This window comes from Salmo trutta, chromosome 36 (genome assembly GCF_901001165.1).
Source record: "Salmo trutta chromosome 36, fSalTru1.1, whole genome shotgun sequence".
Taxonomy (NCBI): Eukaryota; Metazoa; Chordata; class Actinopteri; order Salmoniformes; family Salmonidae; genus Salmo; species Salmo trutta.
In genome coordinates, this window is record NC_042992.1 from 7,721,326 (window position 1) to 7,743,559 (window position 22,234).

Consider the following 22,234-nt stretch of genomic DNA (forward strand, 5'->3'; position numbering starts at 1 on the left):
TTACAATATTCAATGACTACATATCTCAAAAACAGGTTATAGGCTGCATGTGCACCACAAGTCAGAAGAATAGGCAAAATTAAGAGGTGAAAATAGACCAAATTATTAAAGTGAGGCACATGGGCTACTAACAGCTTACCACACAACATACACTTAGTATTACTTTCTTAGCTACAGTATACATATCTCCCTGGCATATTACATAATTTATGCAGCAGCATACAAGACATTTTTGGATTCACCGTGTCATCAAAGTCTGTAATTCTCTGGATTGATGGTGCTTTCAAGACAACTGGGAACAAACAGAAAATGTAATCATGATGTCATCAGTGATCTTCAGATAGTAGCTCTAGAAAGAGGCGGCAGGTAACCTAGTGGTTCGAGTGTTGGGCCAGTAACCCAAAGGTTGCTAGCACGAATCCCTAAGGTATAAATCTGTCGTTCAGCCCCTGAACAAGGCAGTTAACCCGCTGTTCCTAGGCCATCAATGTGAATAAGAATTTACTTAAAACTCTCTGGGATAGGCGTCCTACTAGCGGGACAACTTCCGGTGAAAGTGGAGGGCGCACAATTCAAATTAATAATCATAAAAATGATGGATATTAAATATTTAGGTACATACAAGTGTCTTATATCGGTTGAAAGCTTAAATTCTTGTTAATCTAACTGCACTGTCCAATTTACAGTAGCTATTACAGCGAAAGCATGCCATGCGATTGTTTGAGGACGGTGCCCCACATCAAAATATTTTTCCACCGGCACAGGTTTCATTGAGCTAGGCTGAAACACCTGCATTTTGGAGCCGCCTTGCTCAAGAAAACAAAAAAGAGACCATGTTTGTATGTGGCTTTATTAACTCAATGATATAAACAGGCCCTGCCCCGAATGACGGGTAGCCACTGCATTATTGTAATCCTTTCCTGAATATTCGATGAGGGTTATTGACGTCAACCACCTGAATTCAACTAGCCTCATGTCATGAATATGCATAGCCATCTGGAGACAACTCTGATATGAAGTGTTTTTTTCTCAAAATTGCCGGGATGTCACGTGTCCTACTTACATCAGTATACTCGTAACAACTTAAGCATTACGAAACTTATATTCGATCAAATAAACCTCAAGTAGCAAATAAGCCATTATTTTTTTTGGTTTACCAAATTCGACACTCATTGACCGACATACAAAAAACTCCATGCTTGGAGGGCTTAACAACGAAAAACCGCCACCAGCTGGAAGTGGACTGATTTTCCTCGGTGTTGGGCTTCTCTCTTCCTCTTCCTCTCTAATACCTCAGTGCACTGAGTTTGCTGAGTTTTTTTTATTTATTTATGTTTTTTATTCATTTCCCGCAACCAGTAGTGGGCGGCAATACCCCATTTCCGGTGTTGTCCGCTGTAAAACACCACCACCGAAGAAGATTATTAAGGTCAGATTGATACAAGAAGTGAAGATGCCGACTGCCTACGAGAGGTTCAATTTGTAAGTATTGTGCTTCACTTTTAAATGTAATTAAACGACACCGATCAAGTATACTCAATATCAGGTTCACGGTTTCACCCAAAGAGACGACATGTGTCATAATCTTCTCATGAATTTCAAAATTCGGGTTGACATCAGCTAGTTAGCTTGATTGCCTGCTGAATGCTAGCTAAAGCTAACAATCAATGGCAATCCAGTCTAGAACTCGCTTAACTACCTAGTTAACAAGCTAACTATCTATTTGTCTAGATTAATGGCAACGACGAAATGACATTAATGTTGTATAAGCAGTTGCCTGTCATTTCAGTTTAGTAGTCAGCTAATTAGCTTGTGTAGTTGCAATTTAAAAAAATTTAAATAAAAGAACATAATTGTCTTATTGTTTGCTGGTAAACAAGTCATATGGATAAGCAGCAGAGAACACTGACCAGAGACCTGGTCTTTCAGCTATATGATATACAATACATGGAGTAGCCTACAGGGTGGGCAATCAAACCAATGGTATATCAGTCCAAGTTTTGCATACATTTTTTTTTTTGTTGCTGTCTTTGTAGTGGGTGTGACACACTTTGCAGGACATATTGGGCAACATTGGGGTGGGGATCTGAATAGCTGACTGAGTGGCTCAAAATAACAAGTTAACGGGCCAAGTCAGTAGTAGATGTATTAACACAACAATGGTGCTCATTAAGTATTGATGCTGTATCAGAGTTGGCACCGATAGCTCGTTGAGAATAGGTATCTACCAATACAACGGCCATGAACAGGTTCTAACCTACTTTTGGTTGTTAAATTCAGTCACAACTTCATGTCAAGTCATGCAAGCAGCCAATATGGAGTGGTTGTTATGCCAGCAGTGTATCTGGTTGTCCCAGGCTTTCCTGTGGCATGAGAATATGTTGAAAAGCCCTTAACAATAAGGCTTTTGTCTGGCAGCCACTTCTCCTCAGTCCTCACTTATAGCTCAGGGTAGTGCATGATGGCACTCCATTCTACAGACTTTATTGTCGCCCAGAAATGAGGCCACGTGTTTCTGATGCTGGATTTTCAAGCTCTGCTTGCAGGTTGTTGTTCAGCCCGTTTATGCTGCTATAGGAAATCAATCATAGCCAGAGACAGAGAAACACCTTTGTTACACGGTACATTGTTCTTTGCCGTTCCTTTTAGGCCTAAATGTTCATTGTTTGCACAGGCGTGGATGAGCTTTTGTAGGCTTACTCGGCTTTGTGTCATACAAGGCCTAGGCTAAGACAAGTGTTGCAGTCTTTCTTTCAGTCTCTTGCTGAATGCACCATTTTTAAGCGTAATCATTGAAGCGATTCATGCAGTACAAAACTCACTGACAGGCAGCGGGGTAGAAGAGAGTTGCCTTAATGCAGACAGAGTTGCAATGCTCAGTCCTCTTGCGCGAACCTGTTTAAACGTCTGACGGTGCAGGTCTGTTGTGATATTAAGCTTACATCATTACATGCCATGCTCTCTAAGCTCAGCAAGAAATGGGACAAGCAGTGCAACATGTAACTATGGATACAGAAACCACCAAGTTGCTTATTCTGGTATTTCCTCTGTCTGACGTCACCACTGTGGCACTGGCAAGCAAGCTAAACATAAACAGTCGCTGTGTAGCTATTGTTCTTCCGGTTTAGAGTTTGGTGCAGGACAGTGCTTCTTCAGACTGTAGTGTTAATCAGTTGGCATTATCTACGTTTATTGTCTGCCTGTCTGCCCTGTGATTAATAATCCTGAGGTTTATTACATCTCTGTAATGTGCTGCATCTCAGGTGGCAGATAACCTTTCTGTACATTTCACTTTTTATTGCTCTTCATGTCACTGGATGTTCTCTGTAACGTGCTCCGGGTTGAAGTATTCCCTAGGTACTTCACCCTAGTCCGCAACATACTTGAACCTCATTATTCCCCCTCCCTTCCCACAGGCACACCAGCCCAGAGAAGTTCTACATTGAGGCCTGTGATGATGGGGTGGAGGCAGTTCTGGCCATCGACAGGGTGTCCAATGAGATGACCCTGACTGGTAAGACTTAGTGCACAACGTAGCAAAACGCTTTGCAACAGAAAACAAAAAACAAGTATTTATTAATAGATGAACTCCCTGTTTCGGCTTCCGTTTGGATTCTAGTGAATACAATGCTGGTGGCTTCAATGGGAAGATTGTCAACACAAAACAGAAATACGCTGCCATTAATTGGCGTGAGTCAAGAGTTCAGGGTCAATACCATTAGAATTCTTGTCAGTTGATATGGACATGAAGATGCTCTGAGTTGCTCTGTAAATAGTGGACCCCTGCTCATGGTTCTAACCATGCCATGACCCTTCAATGGATCTATCTCATACTCTGTACGAGTGCCTTGCCTCGTTGCCGAGAGGGTTTTTCTAGGTATCCAATGGACTTCCTGAAGTGAAGAAGTTATGAATAGTGTTTCTGATTAACGTTTTATAGACCCTCCTCTGTGCCACAGAGACGTGTAGATGTTTTTAAAGCTAGTTTCCTGCAGTTCTACGCATTTTGCCGTGGCTTACACTGTGTTCTTATGCTATCCCAGTGACTCAAACATTTATTACAAAATCAATTCCATTCCCTTTTCAGAAATGTGGATTCTCCCAGTCTGGTTTTTATTTTGGTGATTGTTAGTTCTCAGATTATATTTTAAGATGTATCGCTCCATTATCTTTTCTACATACGTTACGGTATATCTGGTTTGAGTTGGTAAAACGTTTTCAGTATAAACATTAAAAACATCTCAAAAACGAAACGATTAAGGTGAAACACTGATTTTAGTCTTATTTCTTTAGGGAAGAAGGATGTTCCGCCGTCAGCCAACACCAGGCCCATCTGTGGCATCATGGGCACCGTCCGCCTGGTGGCAGGTAGGTCCACAGCCTGACAACACTGGGCTGGTCCTGTATATGTTGTCACACAAGATGTAGGCCTGCCACTTGGTGCGCCCCAACAATATCTCCTTAATTCTGAAGGGTGGACTCGTTCACTACTTCCCACAAATCTAAAAACATTGGATTGGTGGAGGCGTGGCCTAGCCACTAGTGGGAGTTTCCACCATATTCCTTAGAGCAGTAATTTACTTTCAAATGAGTTGGAAGTGAACATTTGGACGTAACTTCCGTCTTGTCCCACAAGATGTACCCCTGTAACACGTCACTGTTTAGATATGGGGCTGACCAGCCTGCCATGTTAACCCATGGATTTCCCCCCCCCCTCACAGGGATGTACCTGATTGTCATCACCAAGAAGAGGAACGTGGGCAGCCTCTTGGGTCACGCTGTGTGGAAGGCAGTGGATTTTGATGTCATTTCCTACAAAAAGACTGTGCTTCACCTCACTGAGAACCAGGTGACAAACACGCTCTGGCACATTTTTGGGGATATTATTTTTTATTTTTTTGTATGTTATTTAAATTTATTTCATTTTAGACTATAGTTAGAAACAGAGGGAGAGACAGGCAAGTGAGAGAACAGTAGGAAGGTGTGTTGTGTTTATTTAACCCCAGTCTCTAGTGGTAAATAGCGTATATGTGACTAGCCAGGGTTGTTACCACTTCCTATTCCAATATGCAGCACTGTCAGCTGATTTTGTTTCAGCCTCTTTCTAGATACTGTATTCATTGATAGTTGTTGCATGTTATCACTCCATCAGTACACAGGGAGAATTTGGTTATAATTTATCCTAGTGTTTGCCAAGCAGTAGGGAAAGCACACTCACATGGAAACAGTCCACAGCTCTGAGGAAATGGCCTATCTATATACAGTGTATTTGAACCAGAGGGGACCTAGCTACAGTAGTGTTAGGACGGCTAACAGACAGTAGCTTTTGAACTAGATTGAACCTCCTGTTTCAACAACAAGCTCCTTTGCCTTTATTCCCTACTGTTGGAATCACACAATGACAAAGAGTTAGTATGTAATTTCAGTGACGCAGGCCATGTACATTATTCATCAAGGCTGGCTATTCCTGTAGTGCTAATTGAAAGAGCAGCCTTGGCTTGAGACTGTAAGGTTACATCACAAATGGTATCCTTTTCCCTATACTACTTTTGATGGGACTCTAGTGCACTACAAAGGAGCCATTTGGGACTTAACTTAAGTCATTGTAACTGCCACCGGGGAGTTTAGAGACGCACCACAGCACGGCCAGAACAACGCTGGCTGACGGCACGGCCAGAACAACGCTGGCTGACGGCACGGCCAGAACAACGCTGGCTGGCTAACGGCTCGGCCAGAACAACGCTGGCTAACGGCACGGCTGACTAAGTTTACACTGAATTGCCTTTATTAAGGAAAATGTAATTTGTCACTGATAAAAAAATCTTGTAATGAAACAGCAGGGAGCAGGTCTCGAACCCTCGACCTTCATGCCCGAAGTCCGGCGCGCTATCGACTGTGCCGCAAAAGCATGCTCGAGCGGCAGAGTCGATTTCCGCGCTTATAAACCCAGGGTCGTTACAATATATACATACATACATACATACATACATACATACATACATACATACATACATACATACATACATACATACATACATACATACATACATACATACATACATACATATTTTATTTTTGGCCCATACACCACCACTCTTTTAGAGGACAGAAATAAAAAATATATATATTTTTTTACACGTTTTCTTTTGTTGTTACATGTAAACTACACAGATTTGACATGCACTACATGTATGTGGACACCTGCTCGTCGAACATTTCATTCCAAAATCATGGGCATTAATATGGAGTTGGTCTCCTCTTTGCTGCTATAACAGCCTCCACTCTTCTGGGAAGGCTTTCCACTAGATGTTGGAACATTGCTGCAGGGACTTGCTTCCATTCAGCCACATGAGCATTAGTGAGGTTGGGCACTGATGTTGGGCGATTAGGCCAGGCTCGCAGTCGGCGTTCCAATTCATCCTAAAGGTGTTCGATGGAGTTGAGGTCAGGGCTCTGTGCATGCCAGTCAAGTTCTTCCATACCGCTGTGTAGCCATTTCTGTAATGACCTCGCTTTGTGCACAGGGGCATTGGCATGCTGAAACAGGAATGAGCCTTCCCCAAACTGTTGACACAAAGTTGGAAGTACAGAATCATCTAGAATGTGGCTCTAAGGGGCCTAGCCCAAACCATGAAAAACAGCCCCAGACCATTATTCCTCATCCACCAAACTTTACAGTTGGCACTATGCATTGGCATTGCGCATTGTGAACTTAGACTTGTATCCGGCTGCTCGGCCATGGAAACCCATTTCATGAAGCTCCAGAAGAACAGTTCTTGTGCAGATGTTGAGTCCAGAGGCAGTTTGGAACTCGGTCGTGAGTGTTGCAACAGGGGATAGACAATTTTTTACACGCTTCAGCACTCGGCGGTCCTGTTCTGGGAGCTTGTGTGGCCTACCACTTCGTGGCTGAGACGTTGTTGCTCCTAGATGTTTCCACTTTACAATAACAGCACTTACAGTTGACCAGGGCAGAAATTTGACGAACTGACTTGTTGGAAAGGTGGCATCCTAGGATGGTGCCACGTTGAAATTTACTCTTCAATACGGGCCCAGCCTACTGCCGATGTTTTTGTTCTATTTTTATACACCTGTCAGCAACGGGTGTGTCCACATGTACATGGTTGTCACACTGTTTACTTGATGTTTTAAAGAAAGACATATTTTATTAGAATGGTCAGTGAAAGTTAAGTTTAGACCTAAATTCTTCAAGCGTTTAATACTTTTCATATTTCCATGAGTGCCGTAGTGGAAACTGGGGCTGGAGATTAGTTTGGAGGTGTTTAATAAACATGAATGATTCCAAATGCCACCCTATTCCCTATGCAGTGCACTACTTTTGACCAGAGCACCCGGGGTGTGGGGAGAGAAGACAGACTGCACTCACTAGCAAAAACAGGATATAAAGTGCTGACATAATGCAGGGAAGCAGCTGCAGCCTCGTAGTGGTTGAGGAGGTATAGGACGAATCTCATTTGTATTTCCTTGCATCCTCTCTCCTTGCCTCCTCTTCAGAACGCATTGGAGAAGACCTGAGGAGGAACCTTGGACCTTCTCCAATACTGTTGAGAAGGACACAAGCAGATAGGATGTGAGGGATCGCGAAAAGACACTTCGGGAGAAGTCCTTGTGGGCGTACCCGGAGAGTCATTCATGTCTGTCTTCTCTCGCTCTCCCCCTCTCTCCCTGGGCTAACTGGCTTAGCATCCAGAATACAGATCCTATTAGACATGTGGAGGGAGGGGCCTTAATGCCTGGGGTTGCTCGGTAGCTGAAGTAAGACACCTGCACCGTATAGGGAATAGGGTGCTGCCGTTTGGGATGCAGAGATCATTAGGGGTTATGCATCCTAACCTCCACGTGCAGTAAAGCCCTGTGAGGGAGGTGAAGTGGACAAGGTTTAGATGGAAATCTATTGACGGAGGGCTATTGTAATACGGAAATGATGTCAGCCATGCAATAACAAGGTTCCCTTTTTAAAAAAAAAAATTTTTTAAATTTTTTTTTACCCACTGTAGTCAATTGAGGCTGTGTTACTGCTAATACTGTCAATCTGATTCAGATGTATTTAATTTGTTTATTGGTTGCCTTGTAAGATTTATTTCCATGTTTCTAAAGCATGCTGTTTTAATTTCATATGATAACATCCCTGGCTTAACAGCCTCTTCTCACATTTCCCATATACAACTCCTACAAACTGCACTGTCATGAGTTGTGCCCAGCCAGCTAATCTATGTTCTCCCCTCTCTCCAGACGCAAGACAACAAGACATTCCTGTCCATGATTAACAACGTGCTGACGACAGATGGATTCTACTTCTGCACTGACTATGACCTGACTCACACCCTTCAGAGACTGGCCAACGTCAGCCACGACTTCCAGGAGATGAGCCTGCTGGAGAGGGTGAGGAGAGAGAGAGAGAGAGAGAGGACTATTGTTTCTCTGGAACAAAGACCCTTTCCAGAAACAACCCTAGACCTTTCATAACCCTCTAGACTCTTTTGTAGACCTGGAAAGATTTGGATATGAGCAGTATGGTAAACTATCTACCTCTATCAGAGGGCAAACACTCGTTTTTTTTGTGTGTGACATTGCGTCCAGCTGTTTTTACTCGACACAAGGTGGTTAAATGGAAATGCATCCTAGCAGGAAATTGTCGCATCTATTTTATATGCAAAAAATGTTTTTTTATAAAGCACAGGACAAATGAACAGAACACAGCTAGAGGCTGCACTCTTCACTATATAGTACCTTACTTTGAAACATGTTCCATAGGGTGACAGTATGGGGGCGGACGGGCAACGGTACGGGAGGGCGGACGGGCAACGGTACGGGAGGGCGGACGGGCAACGGTACTGGGGGGGCGGACGGGCAACGGTACTGGGGGGGCGGACGGGGAACGGTACTGGGGGGGCGGACGGGGAACGGTACTGGGGGGGCGGACGGGGAACGGTACTGGGGGGGCGGACGGGGAACGGTACTGGGGGGCGGACGGGGAACGGTACTGGGGGGGCGGACGGGGAACGGTACTGGGGGGGCGGACGGGGAACGGTACTGGGGGGCGGACGGGGAACGGTACTGGGGGGGGCGGACGGGGAACGGTACTGGGGGGGGCGGACGGGGAACGGTACTGGGGGGGGCGGACGGGGAACGGTATGGGGGGCGGACGGGGAACGGTATGGGGGCGGACGGGGGACGGTATGGGGGGCGGACGGGGAACGATACTGGGGGGGCGGACGGGGAACAGTATGGGGGCGGACGGGGGACAGATCGTGACTCCTGTTCCATGTCTAAACTAGGGCCACACGTTCTTCTCACCATCAAACCAGTTGAACAAAGTTTCATTGGAGAAGAAAGTGAAAATCCTGTACACTATATGTACACCTTCTGCACACGAGAGTAATGCCTCAGCTGAGACTGAGGAGGGGGGGGGGGGGGGTTTGAAAAGGTCAATCTGTGTGTACACGTGAGGGCAAGGTGACTGGTGTGGTTTACATGCATGGCAGGAGCCCAAACGCCACAGTTAATCTGGCAGTGACACTCCTCCAATATGGACGAGCCATGGATAATATCTAATGGGATAATACTGCCAGGTAGATGAGACGGACCACATCCTGTGAAATATCTATTTTTAGACCAACATCTTTGATAATACTCTCTGACCTCGGCGTTCGCGGTTGACTAGCTTGGTACGCAGTAAGACAACTCTGGCCGTGCCCCTCAAAAAACCCCAACTCTTATGCTCCTGAAATAAGCACTTCATCTAGATTTGAAAGAATTGGTTAGTTAAAAGCAATGGGGTGGTTAGCTCCACCTTGCCCTCGTCTAATCAAAGTAGTGGTGGAAGCTTTTAGGAGAATTGCGCGCTAATACATTGGCGACAGCATGTATGCCCTCCCCACATATGTTTCATGTCTCAGGGTATAGCCTGCGAAAGCCAGCATGTATAGAATGCAATAATTAACTAATATTTGCTGTATTCTAACAATTCTCTTGTGCCAACGTATCGCCACGGTCTGTGCCAACGTATCGCCATGGCGAACTTGTACTCCTGTAGATCTGTAATAATTGGATGGTGAAACTCGTCAGCCAATCAGAAAAGAAAGGCGAAGCAATTTGGGCATACTTGAAAGTCAGGACTATCCTTGTCCTGCAAAGAAACACAAGCAGTAGGCATTTAGAATTAAATGTGGAGTTTTGTAGTTACGTGCCCTGCATACCTTCCAAATTATTCAGCAATAATATATATTTTTTTTTTGTGGGGGAACAGTTTCCATCATTTGTTGCCATAAGGAAAGTTAGACAGAATTAAAAATCCACCCCTGTCAAACAGATAAATGTTGTACGATCTTTAGAAAATGTTTCCTATATCAGCCTTTTACATTACACATGTCGCAGTGATTTAAAAAATATATATATTTTCTGTAATAAATGGAACGTTCGGTCAATGGAAACCTGGCTATTGTCTGCTCAAACGGATTGAGTGGAAATAATTTACTGCAGGTTGGACAGATTTAAGGAATTGATGGACTCTATGACTGACTGGCTGACTGTTTCTCCTGTTTCTAGGCAGATCAGAGGTTTGTGTGGAATGGAAGCCTCCTGAGAGAGTTCCTTACCCAGCCGGAGGTGAGTGATATGAAGATGACATCACAACACCTCCACCTGTTTGCATTATAACACATTACACATGTCCACAGTCTTAATTCATTGTTTCTTATTCTCATGTATCAGAGGTAATAGTATTAGAATATAGACAAGATAACATCAACCTTACCCTTCCGAAATGATCTGTTTTAACAATAACTCACTATAGATGACCACAGTCTTTGTTCTTCGTTGTAATATATCCAGTGACAAAGTTAAAAAAAAATATTATCTTTGTTTCCCTTTTTCAGCTCCACAAGTTTGCGATCCCTGTTGTCCATGGATGTATCCTTTTCACGGTCTTGCTTTGCTCCCACTTATCTATCTTGTACTAGTAATCAGTGGAACCACATCAGAACATAAGAGTCTGAATGGGTCTCTGAGTGTTCCAAGAACCAATTTCAACTCGGTGGAACTTAAATCATTCCCTCAGGGGCACTTTAGAAAGCCATTGCAAGGTCACAAATGATAGCATCCTCCACTTAGCGTGCAAGTACATTAGCATCCTCCACTTAGCGTGCAAGTACATTAGCATCCTCCACTTAGCGTGCAAGTACAGTAGCATCCTCCACTTAGCGTGCAAGTACAGTAGCATCCTCCACTTAGCGTGCAAGTACAGTAGCATCCTCCACTTAGCGTGCAAGTACAGTAGCATCCTCCACTTAGCGTGCAAGTACAGTAGCATCCTCCACTTAGCGTGCAAGTACAGTAGCATCCTCCACTTAGCGTGCAAGTACAGTAGCATCCTCCACTTAGCGTGCAAGTACAGTAGCATCCTCCACTTAGCGTGCAAGTACAGTAGCATCCTCCACTTAGCGTGCAAGTACAGTAGCATCCTCCACTTAGCGTGCAAGTACAGTAGCATCCTCCACTTAGCGTGCAAGTACAGTAGCATCCTCCACTTAGCGTGCAAGTACAGTAGCATCCTCCACTTAGCGTGCAAGTACAGTAGCATCCTCCACTTAGCGTGCAAGTACAGTAGCATCCTCCACTTAGCGTGCAAGTACAGTAGCATCCTCCACTTGTGTTAAGTCCCAAATGGCACCCTATTCCCTATATAGGGCACTACTTTTGCCCTGGTCAGTAGTGGTGCACTATATAGGGAATAAGGTGCCATTTGGGACGTGACCTTAGTACAATTTGGCCTGATGATGTAGCAGTGTGAGGTCCTTGACCCGGATCCAGTCGTCGTGATGAAGCCGTGCCGAGTCAACGGGAAGATCTTTGAATGGATCCTCATATCCAGGAGGAGCTGCTTCAGGGCTGGGGTCAGATACTACGTCAGAGGTAACACACGGGTCACGTCCCGATTGGCACCCTGTTCCCTATGTAGTGCACTACTTTTGACCAGGGTCCATAGGGCTTTGGTGCCAATTGGGATGGAGCCATGGTACTGAACAGCACTGGAATGCTGCATAGGTCATATTCATTCTCTCATTATTTGTTTTTTTCCCCTCAGGTATCGATTCTGAGGGCCACGCTGCTAACTTTGTGGAGACTGAACAAATTGTCCTGTACAATGGAGGAAGAGCTTCATTCGTACAGGTGAGTAGTGGTGGTAGCAGCGACGGCAGCAATAGTAGTGGTAGATGGCGGTCTAGGAAGAGTCTGGGAGAGAACGTATAGCCCTAGGCGATGCTGTTGGTTCATTCATTGTGCAGGGCGGCTTACAGTTAGCCTACAATTATAGTGAAATTGTATTTTATTTTGAAAAGCCTAGTTATAGGGATTTTTTAAAACATTTGAATAGTTAATTGGGTGACCCTTTAGCTGTACAGAAAATCTCACCACCGTGTGTTTCCATCTCCTCTCTCCTTTATTCCTTTCTGCAGTGTGCAGAGGGGCTGTCAACAGTTTAATTAAATATGTTTTGTTGTAAACACATGTTACTATCAATGTTCCCGAACTGATTTCACTTGGTTTCCCAAAATGTAAGCACTGGGTAACTACAGGAACAGGGTAGGAGAGCCCATGACATACAGAGTACTGGGTAACTACAGGAACAGGGTTGGAGAGCCCATGACATACAGAGTACTGGGTAACTACAGGAACAGGGTTGGAGAGACCATGACATACAGAGTACTGGGTAACTACAGGAACAGGGTAGGAGAGACCATGACATACAGAGTACTGGGTAACTACAGGAACAGGGTTGGAGGGACCATGACATACAGAGTACTTGGTAACTACAGGAACAGGGTTGGAGAGCCCATGAAATACAGAGTACTGGGTAACTACAGCAACAGGAACAGGGTTGGAGAGACCATGACATACAGAGTACTGGGTAACTACAGGAACAGGGCTGGAGAGACCATGACATACAGAGTACTGGGTAACTACAGGAACAGGGTTGGAGAGACCATGACATACAGAGTTTGGGCAGAATATCACCTGTCATGCAGCGAGAGCGTGCTCCTCAAACAGTGGTTTACACATGGAGTGAAATAAGTGTTATATATATTTCTCAGCTGCTCATATTCAGTACAGCTCCGCTATAAAACCGAAGTAGCCTACCCGGCGTCATTGAAAAACAGATCAGAGGGAAAACGTGCCGCCTCCATTCGGCTATTGGAGTGCATACAGATAACATGTATTTTCCTCTTGTTCCTGTTTGTTCCTGCCCATTTTAATAATGGGCCATTCTAAATCAAAACTAATTGTATGTTTTAGTAAAGAAAATATGATCATCTTTTCAGCCTGAGGCAAGGAACAAATCGCAAGCTTTAAAAAAATTACATGTGGGACTTCCTCAAATCATCAACAGCCTATAGAAGCATCATGTAGCCCGTGTGTGTGTGTGTGTGTGTGTGTGTGTGTGTGTGTGTATGTGTGTGTATGTATGTTTTGATTTCTAAGACATTAAGGTTGATCATTTACAGGACCTGTTTCAAATGATCACTTTTACGCTCATCATAGCCACTTTGTGTACTTGCTCCAGAATGGGGGGGAAAAAAATAGCCATTATATTTTATTCAGCTAAGTTCAAATATATTCTTCTTACTATAAAATGATGGCGCTGGACTTATAAGCATATCTAGTCTGCTAAATGAACAAGCTTACAGCCTATGGCATGGAGAATAGCCGGATAACATACAGTATCTTGTCTGCTAAATGAACAAGCTTACAGCCTATGGCATGGAGCATAGCCAGATAACATCAGTATCTTGTCTGCTAAATGAACAAGCTTACAGCCTATGGCATGGAGAATAGCCGGATAACATACAGTATCTTGTCTGCTAAATGAACAAGCTTACAGCCTATGGCATGGAGCATAGCCAGATAACATACAGTATCTTGTCTGCTAAATGAACAAGCTTACAGCCTATGGCATGGAGCATAGCCAGATAACATACAGTATCTTGTCTGCTAAATGAACAAGCTTACAGCCTATGGCATGGAGCATAGCCAGATAACATACAGTGGACCAACTCATGTTCTGTTCTAAGGACATATTTTTTTTTTTCATAATGCTTCTTTAGACCGGACTAAAGTAAATAATGGATTTATTTTGATGGTGTATATTAAATTGATCTATTAGATTTTTTTTTAAATGTAGATTTTCCAAAGGTGTGCATCAGCTGCTTGTATTCATTCAGCTTGAATACATGGAGGCCTGGAGATGCTAAAGGTGTTTGTCAATTACCGTGAGACCGGCAGTCTTTTGCATGACAGTAACCGGCGGTCAAAATTGAAAGACCGCCACAACCCTACTCTGAACCAATACAGAGAAATAAGAGCTTTTCAAAAAATAATATACTTTTTTAAATGTTATTAAATATGTTTTCCGTCCACAGACACGAGGCTCCATGCCCTTCTTCTGGTCTCAGAGGCCCAACCTGAAATACAAGCCCAAACCACTGATCAGCAAGAACACCAATCACGTAAGGGCTTTTACATCTTCTGGTAGTTTCCCTCTATCTATTGCACTAATCACTCTGTGGATCTCTTGTCGGCCAAATCCTCAATTAACTAATTCTCCCCCAACTGTCTTCCTAGATGGATGGCTTCCAGAGGCATTTTGACTCCCAGGTCCTCATCTATGGAAAGCAGACCATTCTGAACCTGGTAGGACCCAAAAAATGTTGAAGCTTCACGATGGCTAAAACATATCCCTGTCACAGCATTGTGAGAGAGAAGCATTAGAAAGATTTTTATATATATTTTATATATATATATTTTATATATATATTTTATATATGAGAACAAAAATATAAACCCAACATGCAACAATTTCAAAGATTTTACTGAATTAAAGTTCATATAAGGAAATCGGTCAATTGAAATGAATTCATTGGGCCTTAATCTATGGACTTCACAGATATGCACAGATGCCTCATATTTTTTACATTTAAAAGTAGGGACGTGGTTCAGAAACCAGTCAGTATCTGGTGTGAGCACCATTTGCCTCATGCAACGCGACATCTCCTTCCTTCGCATAGAGTTGATCAGGCTGTTGATTATGGCCTGTGGAATGTTGTCCCACTCTTCAAAGGCGGTGTGAAGTTGCTGGATATTAGCGGGAACTGGAACACGCTGTCGATCCAGAGCATCCCAAACATGCTCAATGGGTGACATGTCTGAGTACGCAGGCCATGGAAGAACTGGGACATGTTCAGCTTCCAGGAATTGTGTACAGATTCTTGCGACATGGGGCCGTGCACTATCATGCTGAAACATGAGGTGAAGACAGCAGATGAATATCACGACAATGGGCCTCAGGATCTCATCACGGTATCTCTGTGCATTCAAATTGCCATTGATAAAATGCAATTGTGTTTGTTGTTTAACTTATGCTTGCCTATACCATAACCCCACCGCCACCATGGGGCGCTCTGTTCACAACGTTGACATCAGCAAACCGCTCGCCCACACGACGCCATACACGCAGTCTGCCATCTGCCCGGTCTTCATCCGTGAAGAGCACACTTCTCCAGCGTGCCAGTAGAAATCGAAGATGAGCATTTGCCTGCTGAAGTTGGTTACGACGTCGAATTGCAGTCAGATCAAGACCCTGGTGAGGTTGACGGGCACGCAGATGAGCTTCCCTGAGACGGTTTCTGACATTTTGTGCAGAAATACTTCGGTTGTGAAAATCCACAGTTTCATCAGCTGTCCGGGTGGCTGGTCTCAGACGATCCCTCAGGTGAAGAAGCTGGATGTGGAGGTCCTGATCTGGCAGGCGGTTGTGAGGCTGGTTGAACATAATGCCAAATTCTCTACAACAATATTGAGACGGCCTATGGTAGAGAAATGAAAATTCAATTGTTTGGCAACAGCTCAGGTGGACATTCCTGCAGTCAGCATGCCAATTGCGCACTCTCTCAAAACTTGAGCCATCTGTGGCATTGTTGTGTGACACAACTGCACATTTTAGTAGCCTTTTCTTGTCCCCAGCAGAAGGTGCACCTGTAATGATCATGCTGTTTAATCAGCTTCTTGATATGCCACATCTGTCAGGTGGATAGATTATCTTGGCAAAGGATAAATGCTCACTAACAGGGATGTAAACAATTTTGGTAACATTTGAGAGAAATAAGCTTTTTGTGCAGTATGGAACATTTCTGGGATCTTTTATTTCAGCTCATGAAACATGTGACAAACAATTAACATGTTGCATTAAAAAGAAAAAAAAAATTGTTCAGTATAAGATGGTGTTTTTTTCCCCTTCTTCCTCCAGATCAACCAGAAGGGTTCAGAGAAGCCACTGGAGCAAGCCTTTGCCAAGATGGTGACTGGCATGGAGAACGGCATGATCAAGTAAGAACCAAACACCACTCTCCTGAACACCCTCTCACCCATTATCTTATTATTTCCATGATTTTTGTAGATTTTCTTTTAGATGGGTGGATTCATTGATGGATCTAACACATCCACTCCTTGTTTCTTATGACTGCAGGTATGTAGCATTTGACTTCCACAAGGAGTGCAGTGGGATGAGATGGGATCGTCTGAGTATCCTGGTGGACAATGTGGCTGAGACACAAGATGAATACAGGTATTATCTCCGTATTGACTATACACCAACAACCATACAAGACTCAGGTTAATGTTCTTTAGCAAGACGATAGGCATATGAACACAGAAGAGGCAAATTGTCTTCTCCTCTACCCTATATCTCTGGTCTGTCTTCAGGGTACAATGCCAGTGATTACATTACAGTCAGTGACGTCTGAAATTCCTCTGGGCATATGAGTTTTCCCAGGCTGCATCCCAAGTGGCAGCCTATTCCCTTCCATTGGGGCTCAAGTAGATGGTGCACTATATAGGGAATAGGGTGCCATTTGGGACTCATCTAGCCTTGTCTCCTGATGACCCCTCTGTCTCCCTGCAGAGGGAGCGGTAGGTGGTGTTCCAACGTTACAGTGCTGTCACTGGCTCTGTGGATATGTGTTCTCCTAGCCTTGTCTCCTGACTCCTCTGTCTCTCTGCAGCTACTTCATGGTAGACACAGAGGGGAAGGTGTTGTCCCAGCAGAAGGGGACGTTCCGTAGTAACTGCATGGACTGTCTGGACCGCACCAACGTCATCCAGAGCATGCTGGCCCGCCGCTCCGTACAGTCCCAGCTACAGGTAGGAAGTCCTCCAGAGCTGGCCCGCCGCTCCGTACAGTCCCAGCTACAGGTAGGAAGTCCTCCAGAGCTGGCCCGCCGCTCCGTACAGTCCCAGCTACAGGTAGGAAGTCCTCCCGAGCTGGCCCGCCGCTCCGTACAGTCCCAGCTACAGGTGGGAGCTAGGAGGGTTGCACTCGTTATTACTTGAAACCCCCTTGTTTTACACACTGGGGCGTTATCCTTCTGACCGTTAGATGAGAGAGTTAGAGATGAGAGGCAGAGGGTTGAACAAAGACAACCAGTGGCTACTGTTGTTTCCCAAAGTATTTTTTGCCGTTTATTTTAGAGAACAAGCAGGGAGCGGTCTTCCCTGTGGCTCAGACAAGCAGGGAGCGGTCTTCCCTGTGGCTCAGTTGGTAGAGCATGGTTTTTGCAACGCCAGCATGGTGTGTGCAACGCCAGGGTTGTGGGTTCGATTCCCACGGGGGGGCCAGTACAAAAAAAAAAAGTATGAAATGTATGCATTCACTACTGTAAGTTGCTCTGGATAAGAGCGTCTGCTAAATGACTAAAATGTAAATGACTGAGGCCTGTCCCTAGTTCCTTGACCCTATCACCTTCTAAATGGACATATGTATGCTTGTTTGGTGGTTTTCCACAGAGGATGGGTGTCCTGCATGTGGCCCAGCGGATTGAGGAACAGGCCGATTTTGAGAAGATCTATAAGAATGGTAAGTTGGCCCCGCCCCTCTACAGCCTATGAATGGCAGCTGCTTTAGGCCTTTTCACACTGCATTATCTTAGCCCAGGACTTCTCCTAACCCTTAGCCCAGGGTTTCTCCTAACCCTTAGTTAAAATCTGCCCTTGACTAAGTGTGTGTGTGTGAACGCAGCTTTTGAGTGTCATATGAAGTTGATCTGTGTGGTCCCTCTGACACTATTCTTGGGTGACCACATGTCCCGAATTGTGTGGGACAGTCCCGCATTTTGTGTCTTTGTCCCGCAACCAAACAATAATGTCCCTAATTTAGGGTCAAAATTACTTATTTTTTTCCCCTTAACTACAAAAAGTGTGCTTCTGAGGTAGAGCTACAAAAGTAAATGGCTGTAATGGGCTGAAAGATATCTGGTAATTTCGTCAAAATTGTGAGGCTCTCCATGTTCATTACTTTCTCATTCAACATATTTTCTGCTACTTCACTACCGTTTTTTTAAAAGCCTCACTTCTTAACTGTTTTCCATTCCCTGAGAACAACCAGAAATGTTTCCTTGGCCAAATATTCCCAGCTCCACGTGGTCTCGTTTCTGCAGCACCACATTTTGCGCGAGGCAAAAAGAGTATGCTACGCGCGCATCAATCAATCAATCAAGCTCGTTGGGCGCAGGGGTGTAGAGCTGCGCCACTGCTCTCCACCACTTCTCACAATGGTGCTTGTTTACTAAAATTAGTTCCAAGCGGGATCCATGTCTTGGAAGATCACACAATGTTTCATTTGTATTCTACATAACACAACCAAATATAATAACATTACTATCACACAACAACACCTAATTTCTTATTCTATTTTCTGATGGTTAGCTGAATAGTCCCCAGAAAATGCTCATGCTGCCAAAACTCAAATGCAAGCCACTAGGAAGAATTTGCTTGGATTGAAACGAATACAGGAAGTATTCAGGAAGGCTATATACACTTAACACAATCTGCTCTAATTTGCTCATGAAAAAGTAATTGAAAATCTAAATGCATATTCTCACGAAACTGATTGAGATGAAATTATTGCAGTTTGGCTGTTTTCATTGGTTAAATGTGAAGAATTCTCATTAACTATTGACTGATGGCCTATGGTGAAATGAGTTATGCCTAACTTGGTGTTTGAGGGTGTTAAATGTACACTTCTTGATACAATGTGTGTAGGCAGACGTTGCAATTGGAGGATGCATTTTATGTGTATTCTGTAATGATATTTAATAGGCTACTCTGTCGGTACAAACTTTGAGAAATTCTGACGTCATTTACAGGGGCAGGGGGTGCTGCCAACACTTTGTATTCGTGCAGGCTACACTGTCCTGCAAAATCATTCTGTTGTCCCGCATTTGGGTATTTCTCTGCTCACTAATAATGTCTGTCCGTGTTATTTATATCTTTGTTTCTCTGCACTAGCTTGGGCTGACAATGCCAACGCATGCGCCAAGCAGTACGCTGGCACGGGAGCCCTGAAGACTGACTTCACAAGGTATTGAACATCCGTGTGCTGCTGTCTTCAGACACTATGCTTGTGATGTTAAAGGTCAAGTGTTGGTTGTGCGGCTTCAATTTGAGGTCCCTTGTGCTTAATTGATATGTGGACTTTCTAGGTACTAGCTGGTTGGTGTGTACAAGTAGATAATGTGCCTTTTTGGCCATGAGATGTAGTGTGTTGGTTGTTATTTCTACACCAGATTGATGCCATTCAGTTAGTATTGCTATGTGGACATAATGGCAGACTGTATTTCTGGTTATTTGTGACATGTCACTCGTCCTTGTTGGGGGAAACGTTTGATATGTGTTGACGGTGTTTGTTATTGATGTTTGTTATTTCCTGTCCTTCATTAGGACAGGGAAGAGGACCCAGATGGGTTTGGTGATGGACGGAGTGAACTCTGCCATCCGTTACTACAAGAATAACTTCTCTGACGGATTCAGACAAGTACGTCTGGTTTTCAGTTTAAAAGCCTAGAAAAATGACATGAGTTAATTTAGTGAACTACATAAGGTAGTCAGTAATTAAATTATTATATCAGAAATCTACTGTATAGTTGGAAGTTTTTTTCTATAGACCAATATTGCTTTCCTCATTATTTTTGCTTTGTTAGTTGTCAGCCCTTTGTTGCTCAAAGGTTATGTGTGTTTTCTTCTTGTCTCCAGGATTCCATTGATTTGTTCCTTGGAAACTATGCTGTTGATGAAACGGACAGCCCCACTCCACTCCGCATCCAGAAGGACTGGAAGTTCCTCACGGTCAGTCGCATCTCCATTACTGCTGAGAGATGGAGACCGGTATCATAGGAGTGGGGAGATGCCTTTTCTGGATGTTTTGTCCATTCACTTTACACGACTACATCTCTGGTCCTCTCCTCACATTTTAATATGGAGTTCTGCCCCCCCCCCCCCCCCCCCCCCAAACTATGAGTAATGTATTTTGTTATCTTTGTCTTGCAGCTGCCCATCATCATGGTGGTTGCATTCTCCATGTGTATCATCTGTCTCCTCATGGCTGGTAAGAAAACCACTGTTAATCTCCCTCTGACAAGTCCATTTTAGCCTTTTAACTCTAGCCCTACTAACTTCAGGACACAAGGGCGTGCTTGCTTGTTCTGGTTATGTCTATATCCATAAAATGTGTTGATCTCTGGTCACAAAAATCACTGTTTCTCTCTGTATATCTTTGTGTACTTTATTGGTTGTTCTCATGTCCCCCTCTTTCCCAGGTGACACATGGACTGAGACCCTGGCCTATTTGTTGTTCTGGGGCACTGCTGCTGCCGTCACCGCTGCCGTCATAGTCTTCAACGGCCGTGACTTTGTGGACGCCCCCAAACTGGTGCAGAAAGAGAAGATGGACTGAACCTGTGTATGTGGAAAGCGGCTCGGCCCAGCATACTCCTATACCTCTTCATCTTCATTCAACTCTTCTTCCTCCCGGCTGCTCGGACTCTGTACTTAACTGCTCTCCACGCTGTCGTCCTAGGGGGGGGGGCATCCCAAATGGCACCCTATTCCCTATATAGTGCACTTTAATGGGGTGCTATTTGGGAGGTAGCCTTATAGTTTCTATTGGGGTTTCTACTCAAACCCTGAACTCCAGTTTCAGCTAGCAAACCCACTGAAGCTGGGCTGAACTGTAGTCTCCTATCAGACTCTCACACCTCCTTCACTCTCCAGGCCATCATCCTATTTCACATTCCTTAGATCATGGTGTATATTGACCTTATGTTTCATTTATTTTGTTGTCTGGTGTTGGAGCGGGTTGGTGGTTGGCGTAGTCGGCCAACCGTGGTGACGGTTTAACCAACTTAAGGCATACAGGGTTATTACAGAGGTCTCAGAAAACCTGTCATACTTCAGTGAATTGCAGTAGAATTCTTCATTTTCCATGAAGGCAATTTAAAAACAAGAGAATATTCATGTTATACATTAATGAATGGTTTCTTTGGTTTAACTTTTCTGTTTACTGTAATTTTTAAAATGCAATTATGTATTTTAAACTATAGGAATCCACAAAAACGGTTGGCATTTTCACAGGCACAAGAATGACTGGAATACATTGTTCAGAAAGATGACATGTTTTGGTTGTCCTCTTGAACGTAATAAGCCTTACTAAACTAATTTAAAGAAGAGTTATAAACTAGCTAGTTATCCTAGAGAAGAATGACATGGTGGGGGGGAGAATGTCTTCCTACTATGAACATAATCATGTATAGTATTTATGATTCTATTTTTTTAAGTAAGAGTTTTGTGCTTCTCTTACCTTCTTATTTGTGCACTTTGGGTGAACATCTAAGTTGCACATAGTATTTGATCTGAGAGGTGTGAAATCTTTCAATATTCATTGTTGGTTATAGTGGTCACTATACCAGTGTTCTCCAACCCTGTTCCTGGAGAGCTACAGTCCTGTAGGTTCATTCCAACCCTTACCTAGCGCACCTGATTCTAATAATTAGCTAGTCTTCCCTGTGGCTCGGTTGGTAGAGCATGGTGTTTGCAACGCCAGCATGGTGTGTGTACAACGCCAGGGTTGTGGGTTCTATTCCCACAGGGGGCCAGTACAACAACAACAAAAAAATGCATGAAATTTATGTATTCACTACTGTAAGTCGCTCTGGATAAGAGCGTCTGCTAAATGACTAAAATGTAAATGTAGCTGGTTGATCAGCTGAATCGGGTTAGTTACAACTGGGGTTGAAGGTTTTCGCTTCAGGAGGGTAGCTCTCCAGGAACAGGGTTGGAGAGCCCTGTGCTATACCGTAGTTGTCATGTGGTGGCCATTTTCCAGCTG

The 22,234-nt window shown here is 44.0% G+C and overlaps 1 protein-coding gene across 1 annotated transcript; it reads left to right on the top strand.

The window, feature by feature from the left end:
* Positions 1-1,376: 1,376 nt before the first annotated feature.
* Positions 1,377-21,570, top strand: LOC115175322 (phosphatidylinositide phosphatase SAC1-A). The gene is made up of 20 exons (XM_029734499.1): positions 1,377-1,482; positions 3,417-3,514; positions 4,294-4,368; positions 4,722-4,849; positions 8,254-8,403; positions 10,570-10,629; positions 10,899-10,932; positions 11,833-11,934; positions 12,107-12,192; positions 14,442-14,528; positions 14,644-14,712; positions 16,325-16,404; positions 16,544-16,642; positions 17,079-17,217; positions 17,860-17,929; positions 19,360-19,432; positions 19,792-19,885; positions 20,104-20,196; positions 20,398-20,455; positions 20,667-21,570. The coding sequence occupies exons 1-20, from the start codon at positions 1,454-1,456 to the stop codon at positions 20,801-20,803; spliced, it is 1,761 nt and encodes a 586-aa protein (XP_029590359.1). The 5' UTR covers positions 1,377-1,453; the 3' UTR covers positions 20,804-21,570.
* Positions 21,571-22,234: the final 664 nt, after the last annotated feature.